At 38.2% G+C, this 24,297-nt stretch overlaps 2 protein-coding genes across 6 annotated transcripts in view; one reads left to right on the top strand and one right to left on the bottom strand.

Moving 5' to 3' along the window:
- Window positions 1-8,059, top strand: part of SMAP1 (small ArfGAP 1) — a 199,561-nt gene extending 191,502 nt beyond the window's left edge. For 4 of the 5 annotated variants that reach the window (XM_053904759.1, XM_019417676.2, XM_053904760.1 and 1 more), the window contains 3 exons: window positions 3,720-3,891; window positions 4,719-5,032; window positions 7,101-8,059. In XM_053904759.1, coding sequence (XP_053760734.1) covers window positions 3,720-3,891; window positions 4,719-5,032; window positions 7,101-7,235 — 621 coding nt within the window. In that variant the 3' untranslated portion in view covers window positions 7,236-8,059. The remainder of the gene's footprint in view (window positions 1-3,719; window positions 3,892-4,718; window positions 5,033-7,100) is intronic. The other variant, XM_019417678.2, reaches the window with a different exon arrangement.
- Window positions 4,052-24,297, bottom strand: part of B3GAT2 (beta-1,3-glucuronyltransferase 2) — a 95,147-nt gene continuing 74,901 nt past the window's right edge. Inside the window, exons 3-4 of the mRNA XM_053904761.1 lie at window positions 8,716-8,864; window positions 4,052-8,630 (exon numbers count right to left, since the gene is read on the bottom strand). Of these exons, the coding sequence (XP_053760736.1) occupies window positions 8,544-8,630; window positions 8,716-8,864 (236 nt within the window). The 3' untranslated portion in view covers window positions 4,052-8,543. The remainder of the gene's footprint in view (window positions 8,631-8,715; window positions 8,865-24,297) is intronic.

The raw sequence follows: 24,297 nt of genomic DNA, 5'->3' as shown, positions 1-24,297 counted from the left end.
AACCTCTATTTTTTGTCCACTCCCAAGCTCTGGTAACCACCATCTATGAATTCAACTTTTCTTTTTAATTCCACATACAAGTGATCCCATCAAGTATTTATCTTTTTTGAAGGTGAATATATTAACTTTTAGGAATATAGGTTACTCTTAAGCACACAACTTTAAAATTCTATTTTAAATTTATACTTTATAAATGAACAACAGTGTGTTTTGGTACAGCATGATTTTTTAGGTAAAATATTTCTTTTTCTCTAGAAAAACTGAGCCAAATGAAAATTGTTTGGGTGGAAAGTTTTAATAAGAACTTATGTCTTATTAAGAAGACTAATTGCTTATACTTTTATTATGCATTTTTTTGTTATGATAGTCATAATTACCACTAGAATTGAGCAAATAAATGTCATAGAAATTAGCTTATCAAAATTGCAGCATTAATGTTTATTTTCATAAAAGATAGCTTTATTTTCTGGCTCTGTTCCTTCTCCCCTACCCCAAAACATAAAATGAGGGACTGTTACTACTATTGTTTCAATTAACATTAATTACCTTGTGAATTTGTGCAGGCATGGGTATGCATGTGATAATAAAAATTGTCTAATGCTAATGTTTTGGCTTCAGAAAGAAGCATTAGGTTATTTGACAATCTGAGCACGAAAAGCAGTTTCTTTTGGTCTAGCATTCTAGTGAGGCTGTTTTATCTGCTAAACTTCTTTGGATTCCATTGGAGTATGTGAGTTGCTTTGCAACCACACAGAAAATTAGACCCCACATCTGAGGCTTCAGTGTACTTCATGTGTTCTTTTCGGTATCAAAGCAAGTGGAACAATGCAGACTTCATTTAACTCTTAAGTAGCACCATGACCACAATACGGGGTGTGGCTTCTACCTTTATGAGGGATTGGCTGGTCTGGCCTTCATGCTTTGTGCATTCTGCATCAGCAACTAAGAGTAACAGAGTTGATTTTTTAAATCCCATCTGATTCTTTTTTTAGAACATTGATTTTGGACCAAAGCTGTGCCAGTTGTATTGAGCCCTATAAAATATTGGGTGAGCAGAGTTATCTTTCATCTGAACTACATGCAAAGATTAAAACCCAGACATGTTTTCAAAATGTCTTTGAAAATGGGGAGAGGGGAAAGGCAGGTTAAATTACACATTTTATACATATACTCTAGCTATGTAACTTACTAATTTTGGTGAGTTTCCATTATGTAAAATTGGACAGAAATAGGAATTACTCTGAACCCTATACTCTTTCAGTCCTGATTTTACTCATAGTAAAAATTATATTAAAAGATTTCCACTCATGTGAACACGAGAGAGATTTACCTGTTTGGCTGTGTAGTCTTCTGAAGGAGGTTGGAAATACTCACCTGACCAGAATGCACATGTATTGGGGGTTCCCAGGGAATCATTCCAGAGTCCTCAAAGGTGACTTACAGAAGCCATCCCTTTCCTTCTATCTCTAACACACATAAACCAACAGTATCTAGACCTGTACAGGTGCTGCCTTGACCTTGGATCAGCCTTAGGATCCCAACAGCCAGAGAGAACCTTTGGTTTAGGGATTCTGCAGCCTCTCAAAGTGTAAATTGACAGACAAAAGTTGTTCTCCTTTAATCCTGGAGTTACACTGCTGTCAAATGGAGCACCAAAAAATAAAAAATGGACATAGGAGTGATTACTAGTCATGCTATGTGGTTTGGCTGTTTTTAGACTATGACCACGTTGAGGTAGATGTTCCATATTATGTACCTTCATCAGAAGAAATACACGTTTAGAGCATGTGGATATTAGGCTGCTCTAGTATGAGACTGTGGTTTCATTTTCTGTGGTTTTAGTCGCTTACAGTTTGGAAGCAGATGATCTTTCTTCTGATATATCACCAGGTGATCAGTAGTAGCTTAACACTTGTCACGGTGCCTCACTTGTCATTTACCTCACTTCATCTCATCACGTAGGCATTTATCATCTCACATCATAAGAAGAGTACAGCATATTTTGAGAGACCACATTCACATAACTTTTATTATAGTATATTAATTGTTCTACTTTATGCTCTCTGTGCCTAATTTATAAATTAAACTTTGTCATAGGTGTGGATGTATAGGAAAAAAAAAAACCAGTATATATACGTTTCGGTACTATCCATGGTTTCAGGCATCCCCAGGGTACTTGGAATGTATCTTGGAAAGTGTATGGGGGTGTGGTGAGGGGGACTACTAGAATAGGTTTCCCAGCCATTTTGGATTTTCTTGTAGTTTCATCTCTTCCACAGGGAATAGACCTCAGGATTTTGAGCAGGTTCTTAGACTGAACAGAAACTAAACATTATGAAAAGATTACTTAGTGAGATGGTTGCTTCATTACCTAACAAGTTAAACATTGTGTGCTTAATTCTGCCATTGTGCAGAGCACTTCTAGTGGTCATCAAGCAACTCTGTAAGGTTAGAAGTCCTATCTCCAAGTTTACAGAAGAGAGTGGAGACTAAGTGACAGTCTCAGGGCACAGTGTAGCAAGCAGTGGGACCAGAGTTCTAGTCCTGGCAGGCTGGCTCCAGTGCACTTGCTCTTAGTCTCTGAGAGTTTCTGCTGCATCACTGGTAGTTAGGTAATATTTTATTCCAGTGCATTCCCATATTTGGTATTCCACTGTGTCCGAGTCCTTACACATTTCAGACTTTCTGCAAAATGCAGTGACTTCTATCTCAAAATGCTTGCTTAATTTGTCATAGTAGATTCAACTATTGTTCTCTTTAAATTTGTGAATACAATGCTTGGATGGTAATTTATTGCTACTTTTTTTAGCCAAGTTGTTAAATGTTTGATTTTTTAAAAAACTAAGGTAAATTTGTTTACAGGATCTTTAACTTCTACCTACTACTCACCTTATTCTGTAGTTTGAGAAGACCCTTACCCAGTTTCTACCATTCTTCTTAGAATTCTTTGAAACTCTTCATATCTAAAACAATTTCATGTAAACAAATGTGAATGTGATTGAATAAATGGCTGCAGAGATCATTAAAGTGAAGTTATTAGCTGTGATTGTATAATCTGTGTGCACATATAGATTAAGTGAACATTTTTCTTTTGTATTAAGTATCTGAATGTTTATTTCTATTTTCCAAAAGTGGAATGAAGATATGGTTGAGAGTATAGGTGAAGTTTTGCTGTACTTCATTTCTGGATAGACTAGAAACATTCTATGAGGTTAAAACTGATCTAGATTAGGTTTACAGAAATATGATGCAGCTTTTGAAAAACAAAGGCTTTTTTTTTCAAAGACAAAATCAGCCTTTGCAAGACCCTCTTGCAGTCTGCTGTAGTTCTTTATTCTAAGGGATACCAGTTCCTTGAAATAGTTGAAGTGGATCCCCAGCATCTCCCATGAATGGTGGTCCTCACACAGCAGCCACATACTATTGTTGAACCCACTGTGGTCAGGATATGATGGGCAAAAACGCAGTGTCAGTTTAGCAGGTAAACACAATTTATTATGAAAGAGCTTTGATCTAGTTCTCTCACATTAACAGATTTAAAATAGGAAACATTGTATCTTTATCCTAGATGTTGGTTTTGTGTGGGCTTGTGAATGATCCTGATGTCATCATATTACCTTCTACAGTTGTGTAATTTCTAATTCATTTAGATTTTAAGGAAGGGATGAACTATGTGTTAGTATGCAGAATTTGACAGCTTGTTTTGGTATTTGTCTCAGGGGACGCCCTCTATACCTGCAGCTGCCACTCTGTCTACAGTAATATCTGGAGATCTAGATCTCTTCACTGAACAAGCTACAAAGTCAGAAGAGGTAGCAAAGAAACAACTCTCCAAAGATTCCATCTTATCTCTGTATGGCACAGGAACCATTCAGCAGCAGAGTACTCCTGGTAATTCATTTTCAAATCTGCTTTCAGTGAATTGCAGTAACATTACTAGAATACCCTTTGTATGATATTATTTCTTCCTATTTTTCCATGTACCAGGTGCTTCTTTGCAATTTGTGCAACTACAAAACTGGTATGAAGCATTAGAATTAAAAAGCATATACAGGATTCACAAAACTTTATTTAGAAGTAACACGCTGTTCACATATCACTTAATATTGTTTCACAAGCTTACAGGACATGGGTTATTTTTGAAGAATTATTTTGATTTGCATGAAGTTTACAACTTTGTGTACAGTATGGTATTTTCTCTGTAAGTAAACAATAAGCAATCTGAATTATCACATGAATTCCAAAACTGAGTTTTTAATAATTATAATGAAAGACTAGCACAGTAAGATCTATTGTTTACATAGTTTGAATCTGTCAAATGCACTCCTTCTAAAATAATGAGCTGGAATTCTAGGACACTTGCTTCCATTAAAGCCAGACACCATCAGCTCTCAGTTGTGTATCTGATAGTGGGAGACAAGCCGTGCAAGTCAGCACAAACAGCACATAATCTCATGCTGTGGAGTTTATATGGCTATTGCATAAGATATATCTAGCCTAAATTGCTCAGGTTTGTAACTGATTTGTGTGCATTTTGGAAGTAACCAGCTCTGAGGTTGTGAGTCGGTCTGAGCAGGAGCAGATTGGAATTAAAATTTTTGCTGTGGGTTCTTCAGAAAAATGGTGATCCTTTTTCTGTGATTATAGAGGTGAGTGCAACTGTATACAGTAGCCCTGCTTTCTTCATTCATTTTCTTTTCATGGTTCTTAAAATGCAGGTGTGTTTATGGGACCCACAAATATACCATTTACCTCACAAGCACCGACTGCATTTCAAGGTTTTCCACCAATGGGCGTGCCTGTGCCTGCACCTGCAGCTCCTGGCCTTCTAGGAAATGTGATGGGACAGAGTACAAGCATGATGGTGGGCATGCCCATGCCCAATGGGTTTATGGGAAACGCACAAACTGGTGTGATGCCACTTCCCCCAAATGTGGTTGGCCCCCACGGAGGAATGGTGGGACAGATGGGCGCGCCCCAGAGTAAGTTTGGCCTGCCGCAAGCTCAGCAGCCCCAGTGGAACCTCTCACAGGTAGGGGGTCATTTATTCTCCAGCGTCTCCAAAATCAAAGAAATGGGATTCATTTTCTGAATGGTTTATTTAAAAATAACAACATGGCAGAAAGATCTGAGTAAGGATAATGTATCAGATGGGACTTGTCTATAGGTATTATGAAGTTACATCAAACAGACAAGTGAGCTGTCACTGACCCTATATTTAGAGTATTCTGTAAAGCAATGTTAAGCATTTTTTCATTTCAGAGTATAATACTGGTGAACATCCTGTTTGTAACAGCTGGAAATTATCTTGGGCATCTTGAGAGACTTCCTCTCTGCTACCTGTGAAATTAGCACCAAGCTTCAACCCAGCTCCCTGGTGGGGCATTTTTATAGTCCACTTAGACCTGCCTATCTTCACTACTAAGTTGGGGGCAGGGAGTGGTTTCCAGTCTCAAAGCACTATTTTGGGGATCTAGGCTGTTCTTCATGTCATATGCCTACTGCCCCTGGCTTTATAAAAGTTTGTTTAAAAACCTTTGTACAGTTGAGTTTCCTTTTTACTTATGGACAAGTCCACATCTGTCTCAGACATCCCCTTACGTTATAAAATCCCATTTTACTTGTAAAACTTTTTTCAAATCAGTCTATTTTAGCGCTCCATTCTGACTTTTCTGCATAGACAAAGACCCTTAGATTTAGCTTCATGCTCCAGCCTCTCTTTCCCTTACAGTTCCTATTTGGTGTTCCTCTAGCACTGGGGGGAATCTTGGTTTCTGTTCAGCTGTTTTACCTTGAGAGCATTCAGAGAATAGTCTATACTGATAGTTAACATTACTAAAATCACTGTATATCCTGTGAATGCTTTTACTATCACATTTTAAAGATTGTTTTAAGTACTCTCCACACCCAGCATGGGGTTTGAACTTAAACCCCGAGATCAAGAGTCACATGCTGTACCAACTGTGCCAGCCAGGAGCCCCTACTGTCATTGTTTAAAGGAAGTGTCCACCCTCTGGGAACCTCAAGTACCAAATGTCAGTAACAGCTTTTGTGTAGCCAAAATACTGAAGTACACTCAGCTCAAAGTTAAGGTGCTAGATGAACCAGTAAGGAGTTAACGTTGGCTTTTACTTTCAGGCGTGCTGAGGGGTGCTGCTGTTTTCCAGCACCCCTCAGTGGAATCTGTTCGCCAACGAGGTGGTTTACAACCTTTAGTTGGTATGAAGACGTGTACACTATGCCTCATCAGCAATGTGGTGAACGTTAGTGTCTTTGCAAGACCACTGAAGAACCTTATTAAGAATACATTCCAACCCTGAGCACAGATTTTTGAATCCACTCTGTGATAAATCTTGCCTTTCCTTTCCTTATCATCAGTCTTAGAAGAAGAGAAGTACCATAGTGAAAGGGTTAGGATGCTTATATACATATATGATTCCAGTCTGGAAGAAAAACACAGGTCATCTTATACCTTATATAATGAAAATTAATTTTAGATGTTTAGTGGTTAAGCAAAAGAAAATGTATGCTTTACAGCCTTTTTTTAATACTTAGGAAGTATTTAGAACCATTTAAGATTTTAATGAAGACAGAATAATACCTGTCATACACAGTATATAGTTTTGGAGTATTTGACTTTCTAAAATTTACTCAGTCCTTATAGTTAAAGCACAACATCCTGATATAGTTGAAAGTTAGACTAGTGGACTCAAATACAAATTCAAAGATTGCTTTGGTGTTTTTTCAGGTGTGGTTAATCTTTGGGGGACAAGAAATGGAGTCTTGAAAATGAATAAATAGGATTGAGATCACTTTATGGACAATGCTAAAAAAAAAAAAAAGTGGAAGGAAAGAACAAGAAGGAAACAAAATAGCTATTTGCTTTCTCTAGGGAAATAATTGTTTGGCAGTCTACTTATACCCCTGTGCTTTGACTAATTTTCATATTGATGAAAAATACTTCTATAATTGCTATTAAACTTCATTATCTCTTTGACTAAATTAACCTCAAAGGCAGCTTCTAATAAATGTCTGTGGCTCAAGAAACAAGAATTAAAAGTGAAGTAAACATCCTAAAATAAGCTTTTTATGTTTCACAGATGAATCAGCAAATGGCCGGCATGAGTATCAGCAGTACAAACCCCGCAGTGGGTTTTGGCCAGCCCCCCAGCACAACAGCGGGCTGGTCTGGAAGCTCATCGGGTCAGACTCTCAGCACACAGCTGTGGAAATGAAAACTGCACTGCAAGTTTCATCCAGAACTACCACCTGACATTCCTTGCTAAAACGCATCTAGTTCCCCTGTTTATTCATGTACATATTTTTTTTTTCTTTTTCCCCATTTGTTCATATTAAGAATTATCTGACTGACCGTGTTGGTCTGTACAGATTAAATTTGATGTGAAAAGCAGGTTGAGAAACGATTTTATGTCAAGGGCAGCTTTGCTCATTTCCCATGATTTCGTAAACCACATTATTTGAGAAGCTGCTCAGTCAACTTGCATAATCAGTTTTACTCTCGATAAAAGTATAGCTCTAATGTTTGCATATAAGGGAAGTAGTTATCATGTTAGTAATACCTCTAACAGTATAAACCCCACCCCCAAATTAGCCAGTAATCCTGTAGGAAGGTACTGTATGATCAAATGTTTAATCATATAAATAGAATGTAAATGTGTCACTGAGCACTGTTTTCTAGTGTATCAAAGTTCTTTTATTTCATCATTCACTTCACTGTGCTGTTGTTATGATGTGCTTAACAGGGAACGTGGTTAGTGAAAGGAAGATAAACCTGGATGTTACTACAAAACTTAGTTTAACGAATGTTTAAAGAACTCAAATTTTATCTGCCTCTCTTGTAATTTGGATCTCTTCTTATGTTCATAGTGCTAATAACATGAAGACCTTTCTCTGCACCATATGCAAACAGGGTAACTAAACAAAGCCACTTTCAATCCTTGAAGGTATATCCAGGTTTATGACAGTAATTGTGTTTACATTTTATGGTGCCTAGTATTGACAAAATGTTATATCCCTATATTAAACAGATAAATCCATAGACCTTTTTATTTTTGTGGGTTTTATTTCCTACAATGTATACTGCCACCAACCATATGAAAATTACTTAATATTGCAAAGTGAGGAATTGGGAACATTTAGTCAACAAAATACCTGTCCTTTGTTTCTAAAACCAGTTCCACCAGTTATAAGGCCAAATGGGAAAAAAAAAAAAAAAAGTACACAAGATACTCACAGTGTATCCCGCAGTGTCACTAGCTGTACTGTACAAAGAACTTCCAGTTTCGTTGTAGGGAAAACATGCAGAACAAATGAAGACAAAAAACACACACTTTATACCATCCAGTCAGCCGTGTTAACTGGCAAGCTCTGCTTAAACAGATGTCCATCAGATGACAGTCAAGGCTGCTGTACTGAAGTAAAGTGAACAATACCTGAATGTTTGGCAGCCTGACCTCCAAACGTCCTGTCCCACGTCCACCAGCCAGGCAAACTGCACCAGTTGCTGCTTCAGTTTCTTCAATTTATACCTCAATTTTCACCGTGTCCAGGTGGTACTTTGGCTCGTTGGCTAGATTAACCTTCTCTGTCCGAGTGTGCCACACGAGAACCTAGAGGGGAGGGAAATCTTTTGGGTAGCCATGCTTCTTAACGCTGACGCTCAACAAGGTCAAGCAGCACAAGTGAAATGAATACCTTGGTGCAGTTATTTGCTTTTGGTTCCAGCTCTTCAACTGTTGTTATCTGTTTTAGAAAATCAGATTCTTGCATCCCTGGCTGGGATCCACGACGCTTAAATACGGCTTTTGGATTGGACAAGATGACTTGAAGACTGACAGCAAATCCTTTGTGAAAAGTGAGAAAAAAAAAAAAAAGACTTTAAAATAAAATAATTGGCGTACTTCTCTTTTTTCTGTAAAATTTTGGACACATCAGAAATTCTTCTACATGCCAAGTATGTGCCAGGTCTTGGCTCTCAGAGTTGAATAGTAGGAGCATTACGTGTAGAAAGCAACCAGGGCACTGCGGTATGTTCAGTGCCACGACAGAGGTGCACGCACAGGGGCGGGGGACAAGAGCCACTGTAAAATACAAAGTCTAGGCTGTTGACAAGAAGCTGCTCGTTCATAGAGGTCATCACAGCCCGGCCTTCGACACTCTGGGAATTGAGAACTAAACGGAAACATAGCTGCAGAGCATACAGACTTACCCTAACTGTCCTCGGGGTGTAAGCCTGCCTGGGTATCCTGCTTGTTCTTTAACACCTTTATGTGTGCTCTCCTCAGAACCAGCACTGCTGCGATTTACTTTTGAGTTTAGAAGACTGAGGAGTGCAAGTCAATTAGCTAGAATATGAAAAATCTGTAATCATTTGGTTTAAATTTCTAATTTGGTTCAATCCGACAAGGTTGGGGTGGGTGGGGGGGAGGTTTGGAAGTCAGTACAGGAGGTGTCCAGCCATTTGATAAATTTGGTTTTGGGGTTTAATTTTTTTGAGGGAAACATTACTCTCAATTGCCTTCAATGGTTTGGTCATGAAAAATCATTACTATTGAATCTGGCTTAGGAAACCCTATGTTAAAGGCTTAGTTGTTAAACACACTGCAAGCTTTCTCAGCAAGCAACTGCTGTTAACCTTTGTGGTTGTTTTGAAAGTCTGAGGTCCTGGACCTCTGCTCTTTATGACTAAGCTAACACTGTTAAGTTAGATACCCTCCCAGAGTCAAAGCTGCGAGGCCCGATCTCCAGGAACGTTCCTTACCAACTTTTCGCCCTTTTCTGCATTTCTACATGAATTGATTTATGCTTCTTTTTGCAAAAGCATAGTTAGCAAAGTAAGTTCCAAGTGATACTAGGCAGTAAGTAATTGGGGAGTTGTAAGAAAACCACAACCAGTATTCTCATCACTCCACATGCCAGACTGGGCCACTTCCATGTTCTAGACCCTGCCCTCTTCACAGGAAAGTCTCCCACTAAGCTAGCTCCCCACAAATACAACTTGGCTCAGCACCTGCTGAGTGAGGCAGAACAAGTAAAACAATCATGAAGCATTAGCCTGAGGACTGGCCCAGTATCTCCCACCAGTCCTGGAGGGTGGCGGCACATTCTAGCAGAAAGAACACTGAATTTAAAGTTAACAAGCCTTTTGATTTTGTCTAGATCCTTGTACTTGGGACACTGGCCAAGTCACTGAAACTTTCTTGATCCTAAAGCTTTCCCATTTCCTCATCTGCCAAGAGGGGTGTGACACCTTGTCAGCTCAGTGTGTCATGTAAAATTAGCAAATGGAAAGACCCCACTAACTGCACAGCACTGTTCATGAGGTACTATGGTATATACATAAAAATACCATTAGAAATATGAAGGGCAGGTGGCACTGGCTGCCATCTATGGCCGGAGAACAGGGTTTACAGGGAAAGGGCCTGTGAAAGTGGTGGCAGAACCAGGCCACCAGCATTTCACACCACTTGGCTAAGGAGCCTGAAGCCTTCCCCAGACAGCCAAAACAGCCACAGACCTCTTCAGCAAAAAGCCAGAGGTTCAGATTCACACATAAAAAGTAACTTTTCTAACTGGTGATTTTTGTGCTCTAGGAGGCCTTGCCTTTTTTTTTTTTTTTTCCCCATGTACTTAAAAATAAGTTTCATACTTTTTCTACAGTTGAGGGTCTGCCCTTCTCCATCACTGAAGCTCCTGGTATATTTTTCACATGGCTTCAAGGTACTAATTGTATTTCCCCTTTCTTATAATTAAAAAAAAAAAAAAAAAAAAAGAATCCGGGGCGCCTGGATGGCTCAGTTGGTTGAGCATCCGACTTCAACTCAGGTCATGGTCTTGCAGTTCGTGAGTTCGAGCCCCGCGTCAGGCTCTGTGCTGACAGCTCAGAGCCTGGAGCCTGCTTTGGATTCTGTATCTCTCTCTCTCTCCCCCTCCCCTGCTCATGCTCTGCCTCTCTCCGTCTCTCAAAAATAAATAAATGTTAAAAAATTAAAAAAAAAAATAGGATCCAAACCATACAGAAGTCGTTCTGAAAATGTGAAGCCAGTTTGATTTCCTTCATTTTCCCAGAAGTCATTTTTTTCTTTTAAAAAAACATTTTTTTTTTAATGTTTATTTATTTTTGAGAGAGACAGAGACAGAATGCGAGTGGGTTACGGGCAGAGAGAGAGGGAGACGCAGAATCAGAGGCAGGCTTCAAGCTCTGAGCTGTCAGCACAGAGCCCCACATGGGGCTCGGACTCACGAGCCGTGAGATCATGACCTGAGCCAAAGTCGGATGCTCAACCGACTGAGCCATCCAGGCGCCCCTTCCCTGAAGTCTTTAACACATTCATCATGGTGACCACTCAGAGATTCAGATTAAGTGTAGTTTCTTGTTTTCCTTGGCTCGGGAATACCTTCTAGCTCTTAGAGTTACACAGCACAATCTACCAACTTAAGCAAAGCTGCCAGCCAGCTGTGAAGCTAGACACTGTTTTGCTGTGGGGCCCTTTCCTGGCCTCACTGGAGAACAGGGTGCACCTGGCAGGCCAGCACCCTGGAGAGAGATTTTCCTGGGTGGCTCACCGCAGCAGCAAAGTGATTTTCTATGATCTAATACAAAAGGGGGAGGGAGGCAATTCAGAGGCTTTTCAATCTCCTACTTTGCCCATATGCCCCTGCTGGGTGAGCTCTTTAAAGGAGGCCGGTCACAGCCAGCCCCAGGGACTACACACTACCCAGGCCCACACCCTGGGTTGCTTTTCAGGGAATCATGATGTGCTATGAAGCTGGGGAGTTAGAGAGTTCTCCCTATGAGAGCAGGACAAGGAGTTTTTAAGCTCTTCAAACCACTGCTTCCAACCCAAGATGGAGATCTTGGGTTTTCTTAGTTTCCAAGTATTTATGCCTCAAGTATTTTATGTGCCCTTCCTTTTTTCTAGTGAAATTAATTTAGCTTTAAAGATGTTTGCAGTAGTTTTTGAGATACTGGGAGCCCTACAAAAAACATGGGACTAGGATTCTCTGTCCTGGTCAGCTGTATAAAAAATAAAATGCAAATGAAAACTGGTGATTCAATGTGAATGACTTGTTCAAGTGAAGTAGAGATAGGGTCCCTAATGTAAGTATGTATGTATCCCCTATGTATGTATGTGTGTGCGTGTATATGTGGATGTGTGTGTAATAAATGTGTTAGACATACATAAACGTAATCTACAAATATTTTTTCTAATACCTAGCAACATAAAATTCAAAATGCCTGAGCTACAAAAATTACCATGTGTACAAAGAAGCAGGAAAATACAACCCCAAATATACCCCATATGTTCAAAAAGGGGAAAGACTGAGCATGCTAAGGAGAGTTATGGAAGATACAAAAAAAAAAAAAAAAACCCGATGTGATCTCACTGTTGTGAAAAATATACTGGCTGAGATTAGCAGCTGATAAATCATTGCAGAATAAAAGACTAGTAAACTTGAAGAATGAACAATAGAAACTACCAAAAGGACACACAGAAAGGAAAATATCAAGACAGACAGACATATCAAGACACACACACACACACACACACACACACACACACCCCAAAGAAACTGAATGAAAGGTTTGGAAAGAGGGATAGGAAAAAAAAAAAAAAAATGAAAAAACTGAAAACTTACTAAATTTGGAAATCAGTAAGGATATGTAACACTTGACCTGACATAAGATGCACCACCAAACAATACAGAATCCACAATCTTCAAGTACACATGGGACATTATCAAGATAGGCCACATAGTCTGGGCCAGAAATCAAATCTCAATAAAGATGAAAGAATTCAAATTGTACAAAGTGTTTCTCTGACCACAACAGAATTAAAATAGAAATCAATAACATGAAGCTATCTGGAAAATCTCCAAACATTTGGATATCAAACAATGTAATTCGAAATAGACTATGGATCTAAGAAACCAAAAGGGAAATGAAAAAGTAGTTAAATGAATGAAAACAGTGGGATGCATCTAAAGCAGTACTTAGATGGAAAATTAATTTTTTAACAGCTATAAACAAATTTATTAGATAGGAAGGGTAAGTTCCCACACCTTTTTATACTTTAAAAAAAAGGAGCAAATAAAACCCAAAATGAATAGAAAAATGTACTAATAAACCTATGAGCTAAAATCAATGAAATAGAAAATAGAGAAGATCAGTGAAATAAAAAGCATGTCCTTTGAGAAAAGAAGTCAAGAAAATTGATAAATATCTACCCAATCAGAGGGGGAAAAAAAGTAATAAGTTACCAATACTGGGAATATTGGTATGTATTCTACAAATATAAAATGATAAAGGAGTATTAGAAAAAACATTATGGCAGAAAATTTGACAACTTACATAAAAATGGACAAATTCCTTGAGAGAAACAGCTATCAAAGTTCAGTCATGAAGAAATAATCTACGTAGCCCCATATCAATAAAGAAATTAAATTTATAGTTCAAAATTGCCCACACCATCACCCCCCCCCCCCCCCCCACACACACCCAAACCAAAATAAAACTGAGAAAACAAACTAACAAAAAACCTCCAGGCCCAAATAGTTTCACTGATGGTATCTACCAAATGTTTAAGGAAGAAGTATTAGCTATTTGTATAGAAAATAAAAAAGGAAGGAACATTTCAAATCCTCTCAAGCCAGCATTTCCCTAATACCAAAACCAAACAAGTATTAGGTAAAAAATAAAAAAGATTACAAGACAAGGTAAGATAAGAAAACTACAGGTCTAACAACCTTCATGAACACAGTAAAATTCTTAAAAGTTTTAGCCATTTGAATCCAACTATAAATCATGACCAAATGAGGTTTATTCCAAGACTGCAATGTTGCTTTAACATTTCAAAATCAATCAGTGTAATTCACCAACTTAAGATGTTATAAAAAAGAAAAATCTATTGTAATAAATGTAGAAAATGCACTTGACAAAATCCAACATCAAGAGTTTTAAAAAGCCACTCAGCAAACTAATAAAAGTGAACTTCCTCAACTTGGTAAAGGACATCTACAAAAAACCTATTGCTGATATTATATATACTTCATGGTGAAAGACAGTGTTAAAACCCCTGAAGATTGCAATGAGGCAAGGTTGTCGCTGTCAACTTTTACTCAACAGTGTACTGGAGGTCCTAGCCATTGCAATAAAGAAAAAACAAACCAAAACCAGACAAACTGGAAAAAGAAAAAGCAAGTCCAGAAAATCTCTTCCTCTTTCAGCCATAAACACATCAGTAATGCTTATCAGTTCCTTCTGTTGTGTATCAACTTCCTCTTACCTCCACATACTTGTCCCACTGGCATATTCTTTTCTAATTACACATAATCTAATCTTAAAAGCAAGGGTGTTACAAACCAAACTTATTTCGAATTCTCACAGGATAGATTTTGGCAACATTACAGTTCGGCCACAATAAAGATACTAATGGCCTTTTTTCCTCCTGACGGTCAGCTCTGGCTAGTGATACTGGAATACTGTGCTCTTGACACACTTCTACTACTGGCAACAGGTCTGGTAATTTCAAAAGTTGGTCTCTACTCACTTGAAATAAAAAGAGACTATCAATTTCCAAATTAAAATGTATACACACACAGTTGTCTCAGGAATTGCTGAAGAAAGATGTGCAATGTGGCACCTCCTTCTAATTCTCCCTGAGGTGACCCCCTCTCCTTTCATATCTCTTCTTAGCAGAGCACATCCAGTCTTTTGCAGAGTGTGTGTGTCAATCTTCCGCACCCACCCACCCCCTTTAATGAGATATAATTCATACATGCCAAAATTTGCTCTTAAAGGAGACGTGTGATTAAATGGCTTTTAGTATATTCATAACTCTGGGCACTTTTTTTTAAAGTTTACTTATTGGTTTTGAGGGCAGATGAGGTAGGGGCAGAGAGAGAGGGGGAGAGAGAATCCCAAGCAGGTTCCGTGCCATCAGCACAGAGCCTGACAAAGGACTCAAACTTACCAACCGAGAGATCACGACCTGAGCCAAAACCAAGAGCCAGACGCATAACTGACCAAGCCACACAGGCACCCCTGGGCACTTTTTTAAAAAAATTTTTTTAATGTTTATTTATTTTTGAGACAGAGAGAGACAGAGCATGAACAGGGGAGGGGCAGAGAGAGAGGGAGACACAGAATCTGAAATGGGCTCCAGGCTCTGAGCTGTCAGCACAGAGCCTGACGAGGGGCTCAAACTCACAGACCGTGAGATCATGACCTGAGCTGAAGTCGGACGCTTAACCGACTGAGCCACCCAGGCGGGGCACTTTTTAAAAAAAAAACTATGTTTCTCTATTGAATGGCCTTGGCACCCTTGGCAAAAATCAACTGACCACAATGTGAGGGCTTATTTATGGTCAATTCTCTTCTATTGATTCATATGCTTATCTTTATGCCAGTGCCACACTATTACTGTACCTTTATATACTCAGTTTTCAAATCAGGAAGCATAAATCTTCCAACTTTGCTGTTTTACAAAATTGTTTTGGCTATTTGGAGTTCCTTGATTTCCCATGTTAATTTTAGGATAACCTTGTCAATTTCTGAAAAAAGGGCAGCCAAAATCTTGATAGGAATTACCCCAAATCTACAGATTAATTTGGGGAATATTGCACCATTGGAGTAATATTATATCTTCTAATCCATAACACTGTCTCCTAATCCAGGAACATAAAATGTCTGTATACTTACTTAGTTCAATTTTTCTAAATGTTTTACAGTTTCCAGTATATAATTCTCATACTTTTATTACTAAGTATTTTATTATTTCTGACACTGTTGTGAATAAAACTGTTTACTGGTTTCCTTTTTCAGATTGTTCATTGCCAGTGTATAAAGGGGGCATCTGGGTGCCTCATTTGGGAAAGGTCTGACTCCTGATTTCGGTTCAGGTCAGTATCTCATGGTTAGTAACACTGAGCCCCACATTGGGCTGTGTGCTGACAGCATGGAACATGCTTGGGATTCTCTCTCTCCCTCTCTCTGCCCCCCTACCACTGCTCATGTGCTCTTTCTCTCAAATAAGTAAAACATAAAAAAAAAAAATGCATTTCATTTTCATATGTTGATCTTATATCCTGCAACCTTGCTGAATTTATTTACTAGCACTGATAGCTGTGTATGTATTCTTGAGGATTTTGTACATAAAAGATCATGCTATTATTTAAGATATTTTACTTCTTCCTTTCCAACCTAGATGACTTTTATTCCTTTTTCTCAATAATTACCCTAGCTACCACCTGTATTACAATGGTGAATACAACTGTCAAGAGGGATCACCTTTGTCATGATCTTTATGGGAAAAGCTTTCAGTCTTCAGCTGTTTAAAACATTAGCTTTTTCATAGATGCCCTACATCAAATAAAAGATGTTCTTTCCCATTCCTCACTTACTGATCTGTCTAGTGTTTTTATCATGAAATGACATTGAATTTTGTCAGGTGCTTCTTCTGCATCTATTGATTTGATCAGGTGGTTTTTGTGGTTTGTTCTACTGATCATGGTACATTACATTGACTGACTTTTGTATATGAACTAACCTTACACTCCAGTGATAAATCTCACCTGGTTATGGTGTATAATTCTTTTTATATGTTGCTGGATTAACTCCACCAGTATTCTGTTTAGGATTTTTGCATCTATATTCATAAGGGATATTGGTAAGTTTTTTGCTTTGTGATGTCCAGTTTTGGGATCAGGGTAACAATGGTCTAATAGAATGACTTCAAATATGTTCCCTCCTTACTATTTTTTGGAAATGTTTGTGAATGATCAGTCTTAATTATTTTTTAAATGCTTGTTAGAATTCACCAGTAAATCTGGAACTGGGCTTTTCTCTATACAGGTTTCATTGATTACTAATTCAATCTATTTCTTACAGGTCTATTCAGATTTTCTATTTCCTTTTGAATCAGTTGTTTTTTTGTTTTTTGTTTAGTTTATTTATTTTGAGAGAGAGTGCATGTGTGTGTGGGAAGAGGGGCAGAGAGAGAGGAGAGAGAGAATCCGAAGCAGGCTCAGCACTGTTAGTGCAGAGCCTGATGCGGGGCCCAATCCCATGAACCATGAGATCACAACCTAAGCCGAAGTCAAGAGTAGAATGCTTAACCAACTGAGCCACCCAGATGGCTTTTCAAAGCCCCTATGGAATGAAATATTATCTAAGATTTTTCTTTCTAATTTTTTGATTAGCTTATTGTTTGCCATAACTATTACCATTGCCTCAGGAATCTGCAATGATAATCAACATTTTGTTTTTACTTTTGTTTTTATTTAGTTTTTGTTTGAGGTTTTTGTTTTCCTATTTTTTTATTTTTAAAAAATGCTCCCAGGAAAAGGCTGTTTGTACTGGGTGAGATCTGAGTGAAGTCAGATAAAGACAAGCTTGGAGAATGGGATTTTCTTTCTTTTTTTTTTTTTTTAGAATGGGATTTTCTAAAGACCTGTTAGGTCAAATAATGTAAATTCTCTTAGAATGAAGCTTTGAATAAGTTCCAACCCTGTTCTTCCCTCCCAGTGACTGCTAGGATAAGTAGCTGTTGATTTTCAGCCTGACTCCAAGGCCACCGTGGAACTAGGGAGAAAGGGACAGGAATAGGGCAAGGTGACACAATGTAATACTCACTGTTATTACCAACATTTAACCATTTTTCTTGAACAAATACTCCTCAGAGTGATGCACACTTTGGGTTAACTTCCACAGTTGTGAGAAAGTTGATTTTGATAATCACTGTTTTTATAGAAGATAATATTCAGAGGTCCTTACTCTGTCATTACCAATGATGTTCCTGCCTTTCTCTTTTTCAAACTCCCAATCCCACTGTGACCATTTCAGGAGAATAAGTTAGGAAGCAGCAGCCACAGTAATGTAGGGCATGAAGGTTAAAAATGGAAAACTGCCGAGGAATCAAAAAATGCCTTGAGACAAATGAGAATGGAAATACAACATACCAGAACTTATGAGATACAGCAAAAGCAATTCTAAGGGGAAGGTTCTTAGTGATAAATGCCTACACAAAAAACAAAGATCTCAAAAAACCTTTTTTCCTTAAAGAACTAGAAAAAGAAAAAAAAATCACCAAAAGTTAGAAGAAGTAAGTAAATAGCAAAGATCAGAGCAGAAATAAATGAAATAGAGACTAAAAAGTTAATAGAAATGATAAATGAAACTAAGAGCTGGCTCTTTGAAAAGATAAACAAAACTGACAAACCTTCAGCTGGAATCACCAAGAAAGAGTGGGCTCAAATAAAATTATAAATAAAAGAGAAGGTTGTGGCTCAGTCAGTTATGTCTGACTGTGGCTCAGGTCATGATCTTACAGTTTATGAGTTCAAGTCCTGCACTGGACTCTGTTCTGACAGCTCAGAGCCTGGAGTCTGCTTCAGATTCTGTGTCTTCCTCTCTCTCTGCCCCTCCCCCACCCACACTCTGTCTCTCTCAAAAATTCAACATGTTAAAAAATTTATTTTTAATAAAAGGCATTACTATTAACAAGACAGAAATGGAAAGGATAAGAAACTACTATGAACAAATACAGACTAACAAATTGGACAACCTAGAAAAAATGGATATCCTCCAGAAACATACAACCTACCAAGAATCATAAAGAAATAGAAAATCTGGATAGACCAATGACTAGTAAGGAGACTGGATCAGTAATCAAAAAACTCTCAACTAAATAGAAGACCAGATGGCTTCAATGATGAATTTTACCAAACATTCAAATGCTTCCAAACATTTTATGAGGCCAGCAATACCCTAATACCATAACCTGACAAGGTTACCACAAGAAAATTATAGGTATCTTTGATGAACATAGATGCAAAAATCCTCAACAAAATGTTAGCTAACTGAATTCAATAATAAAAAAGAATCAAGTGATCAAATGGGATTTATTCCAGGGACGCAAGGATGATTCAATATCTGCAAATCTATCAGCGTGATCTACCAGACTAACAAAATGAAGGATGAAAATTACATGATCATCTCAATAGACACAGAAAAAGCATTTGACAAAATTCAATATCCTCTTGTGATAAAAACTCTCAACAAAGTGCATACAGATGAAATGTACCCCAACATAATAAAGGCCAGATAGGACAAGCCCACAGCTGACATCATACTTAATAGTGAAGAGCTGGAAGTTTTCTCCCTAAGGTCAGGAACAAGACAAGGATGCCCACTCTCACCATTTTTATTCAATATAGTACCGGAAGTTCTAGCCACAGTGATCAGACAAGAAATAAAAGTCATTCAAATTGGAAAAGAAGAAGTAAAACTATCATTATTTGCAGATGACATGATACCAAATATAGAAAAATGTTAAGACTCCACCCAAAACTGTTAGAATAAATGAGCTCAGTAAATCGCAGGATAGAAAATCAATATACAAAAATTTTCTCATTTCTATACACTAGTAATGAACTATCAGACAGAGAACTTAAGAAAACAATCTCATTTACAATTGCATCAGAAAGAATAAAATGCCTGGGAGAAATTTAACCAAGAAGGTAAAAGACTGACATGATGATACAAACTGAAAACACAAATAAATGGGAAATTATTCCATACTAGCAACTGGAAGAATATTGTCAAAATCTCCAAACTACCCAAAGCAATCCAGAATCAATGCAATCCCTATCAAAATTCCAGTGACATTTTTCACAGAAAAGAAACAACTCTAAAATTTGTGTGGAACCACAAAAGACCCTGAATAGGGGGTGCCTGGGTGGCTCAGTCAGTTAAGCAGCCAACTTCGGCTCAGGTCATGATCTCGTGTTCCGTGAGTTCGAGCCCCGCGTCGGGCTCTGTGCTGACCGCTCAGAGCCTAGAGCCTGTTTCAGATTCTGTGTCTCCCTCTCTCTCTGACCCTCCCCCATTCATGCTCTCTGTCTCAAAAATAAATAAACGTTAAAAAAAAAATTAAAAAAAAAAAAAAGACCCTGAATAGGCAAAGCAACTTTGAGAAAGAAGAGTAAAGCTGGAGGCATCATGTTCTGTGATTTCAAACCACGTTACAAACCTGTAGTAATCAAAACAATAAGGTATTTGCATGAAACAGATACGTAGATAAATGGAACAGAATAAATAGCCCAGAAACAAACCCATGCATTTAGGGTCAGTTAATTTAAGACAAAGGAACCAAGAATATATACAATGAGGAAAGCACAGACTCTTAAATGGTCTTGGGAAAACTGGACAGCCAGATGCAAAAGAATGACACTCAACCACTGTCTTACACCATACACAAAAATCCACTCCAAATGGATTAAAGACTTGAGTATAAGATCTGAATCCATAAAACTCCTATACAAAAATATATGTGGTAAGCTCCTTGACAGCAATCTTGGTGATGACTTTTTGGATCTAATACCAAAAGTAAAGGCAACAAAAGCAAAAATAAACAAGTGGGACTATATCGAAATAAAAGTCTTCAGCCCAGTAGAGGAAACCATCAGCATGATAAAAAGGTGACCTACCCAAATGGGAGAAAATATTTGCAAATCACGTATGTATAGGGGCAAATGTCCCAAAATATATAAAGAACTCATATAACTCAACAGCAAAAAACAACAACAATCTGATTAAAAAATGAGCAGAGGACCTGAATACACATTTTTCTAAAGAAGATAAACAACAGCCAACAGACACATGAAAAGATATTCAACATCATTCATCATCAGGGAAATACAAATCAAAACCACAATGAGATATCACCTATGTTAGAATGGCTCATATCAAAAAGACAAGTAATGACAAGTTTTGGCAAGAACATGGAGAAAAGGGGACCCATGCACACCATTGGCAGGAGTGTAAATTGGTACAGCCACTATGAAAAACAACATGGAAGCTCCTCAAAAAATTAAAAATACCATATGATCCAGCAATACCATTTCTGGGTATTTAAAAAGAAAGTGAGGGGCGCCTGGGTGGCTCAGTTGGTTAAGTGTCCGACTTTGGCTCAGGTCATGATCTCGCGGTCCGTGAGTTCGAGCCCCGCGTTGGGCTCTGTGCTGACTGCTCAGAGCCTGGAGCCTGTTTCAGATTCTGTGTCTCCCTCTCTCTCTGACCCTCCCCTGTTCATGCTCTGTCTCTGTCTCAAAATAAATAAACGTTTAAAAAAAATTTTTAAAAAGAAAATGAAAAACTAACTCAAAAAGATGTATGTACCCCCCACTGTGTTCATTGTAGTATTATGTACAACAGCCAAGGCATGGAGACAACCTAAGTGTCCACTGATGGATAAATGGATGAGAAGATGTCTTACGTATATACACAACATAATATTATTCGGCCATAAAAAAGAAAGAAATCTTGCCTTTTGCGACAACATGGATGAATCTTTTTTAATTTTTTTTTTTAATGTTTATGTATTTTTGAGAGAGACAGAGACAGAATGTGAGTGGATTAGGGGCAGAGTGAGAGGGAGACACAGAATCCAAAGCAGGCTCCAGGCTCCGAGCCGTCAGCACAGAGCCCAACGTAGGGCTCAAACTCACAAGCTGAGAGATCATGACCTGAGCAGAAGTCGGACACTCAACCGACTGAGCCACCCAGGCGCCCCAACGTGGATGAATCTTGAATGCACTAGGCTAAATGCAGTAAGTCAGAGAAAGACAAATGCCAAACGATTTCACTTATATGCAAAATCTAAAAAAGAAAAACTCACAGATACAGGGAACAGACTGATGTTTGCCAGAAGTAGGGGGGTGGAGGGTGGTCAAAAGTACTAACTCTCAGTTACAAAATAAATAATTCCTGGGCGTGTAAAGTATAGCCTGATGAATACAGTTAATACTATATTTTATATTTGAAAGTTAAGAGAGTTCTCATTGCAAGAAAAGCATTTTTAACTATATGTGGTGATGGATGTTAACTAGAATTCCTGTGGTGATCATTTTGCAATATATAAAATATCAAATCATGTTGTACACCTAAAACTAGTGTGTTATATGACAAGTATGTATCAATTTAAAAAATGGAAAACTGCTACTGAGTGATTTTTCATAATCTTGTACCTTCTAGCCTTGGCATCTGTGAACTATCCAACTGAAAAACAGATGTGTTAATAGTAGTGTTTGAGGAATCATTTTCATTACACTTAAATTACTTAAATCAGATATAGAAAGCAGAAAATAGGGCTGTATAAAAGGAATGTTGTCTTTCCTCCTTGACTATCATTTCTAAATTGCCACTATATCATGTCAGTCTTTAAGTAGAGATTTTCAAGGTCCTAAGACTAAATACTCAAGTGATATGTGTGCTTCCAAGGGGCAGACAGAGCTACAACTTTCCACATTTACTTCCAATTATACCTTACAATGATTTTCTTCTAGTGCAGGAAAGGAACGAAAAAGCATGGCCTGGCTGTAAATGGATCTGTTAATCTGCTTCAGAATACTGACTGACACTTTATGTTTGCTTCAGGGCAAACCCCTCCCTGCTTTTTGTTGTTGTTGTTGTTTAATTTTTAAAACTCCTCAAAAGCCAGTCACTGTTCTTGCGGAAAAAAATAAAACACTCTTCATTTCTAAACCGTATTCTTTACTTAATCTATAAACAATTAATTTAAATCTTTACTCTGAAAACAAACCATCACAGAAACCTAAATCTTCTAAGGAAACCGTCAAGATGCTGAATCAGGATGAAAAGAGTGAAAGATAAGTTAACAAGGCTTAATTAACTGGACACTAAAAATATCCATGATGGAGATTTTCGTAAGCTGGTGGCAGAGAAGTATGGCACGCTTCATACTGAGGTTCAGAAGATAAAGTGGTTCTATTGGCTCAACAGCCAAAAAGACTGTGATGGGAAGTGAAGTGCTGTATGTACTGAGAATGGCAGACTCAGAAGGGTTCACAATGTGTAAGTAAGAATCATGGTCTCATGCTTTATTCTAGCTATGACGTCTTCCGCTTCCCATTATTCATGAGCACTACTGCATGTGTCACTAAGTCACTCTACAACCGAGGAAATACAGCAAAACTGGAGAAGGGATCTGTGTTCCTATTTCTGAAACACCGGCACTTACAAGTAAATCATTTTTTAAAACGTTTATTTATTGGGGCACCTGGGTGGCTTAGTTGGTTAAGCGTTGACTTTGGCTCAGGTCATGATCTCACACTTGGTGAGATCGAGCCCCGCGTTGGGCTCTGTGCTGACAGCTTGGAGCCTGGAACTGGCTTTGGATTCTGTGTGTGTGTGTCTCTCTCTCTCTGCCCCTCCCCTACTCAAAAATTTTTTAAATAAAAAAATAAAAATAAAAAGTGTATTTATTTAGAGAGAGAGAGAAAGTGCAAGGGTGGGAGGGGCAGAGAGAGAGGCAGAGAGAGAGAGAATCCCAAGCAGGCTTCCACACTGTCAGCGCAGTGCCCTACGTGGGGCTCGAACCCAACGAACCGGGAGATCATGACCTGAGCTGAAACCAAGAGTCAGACGCTTAACCGACTGAGCCACCCAGGCATCCCTGCAAGTAAATGTTTAAAGTAACAGAAAATAACAAGTTGGCAAGGCCATGGAGAAACTGGAATTCTTGTGCACTGCTGATGGGAATGTAAAATAATGCAACCGTTGAGGAAAGTATAGTGGTTCCTCAAAAAAAAAAAAAAAAAAAAAAAGAGTCAAACCTAAAATTATCTTATAGTCCAGCAATTCCACTTCTAGGCGTATACTCAAAAGAATTCAAAGCAGTGACTTCATTTGCGCAGTTATTTGTGCACTCACGTTCATAGCATTATGCATATGATCCAAGAGGTAGAAGCTCAAATGTCCATCAAAGGATGAATGGATAAAGAAAACGTGGTCTCTATATATAATGAAATAGTAGTCAGCTTTAAAAAGGCATGAAATTCTGACACATTCTATCATGTGGATGAACCATAAAGACATCATCCTAAGTGAAATAAAAAGGACTAATGTTACATAACTCCACTTACATAAGCTACCTGGAATAGTCCAATACATAGTGATAGAAAGTAGATGGTTGTTACCAGAAACTGGGCAGGGGTCAGGGGAGCGCAGGGAGTTAGTGTTCGATGGGTACAAAGTTGTAACTGTGATGATGAAAAAGTGATGGAGCTGGATAGTGGTGATCGCTGCACAACAGTGTGAATGTACCACTAAATACCACTGTATACTTAAAAATAGTTAAAATGGTAAATTTCATGTTATGTACATTCTACCACAATAAAAAAAAAAAAAAACAGATTAAACTTACACTCCAAGTGAAAACAGGCAGTCTTTTATATTGGTGGTGATGCTTTTCAGTT

The sequence above is a fragment of the Panthera pardus genome, unplaced genomic scaffold (genome assembly GCF_024362965.1).
Source record: "Panthera pardus isolate Hobbes unplaced genomic scaffold, ASM2436296v1 HiC_scaffold_17, whole genome shotgun sequence".
In the NCBI taxonomy this organism is placed as follows: domain Eukaryota; kingdom Metazoa; phylum Chordata; class Mammalia; order Carnivora; family Felidae; genus Panthera; species Panthera pardus.
The sequence above is the reverse complement of the archived record's forward strand: the minus strand, read 5'-3'. Positions and strand labels throughout refer to the sequence as shown.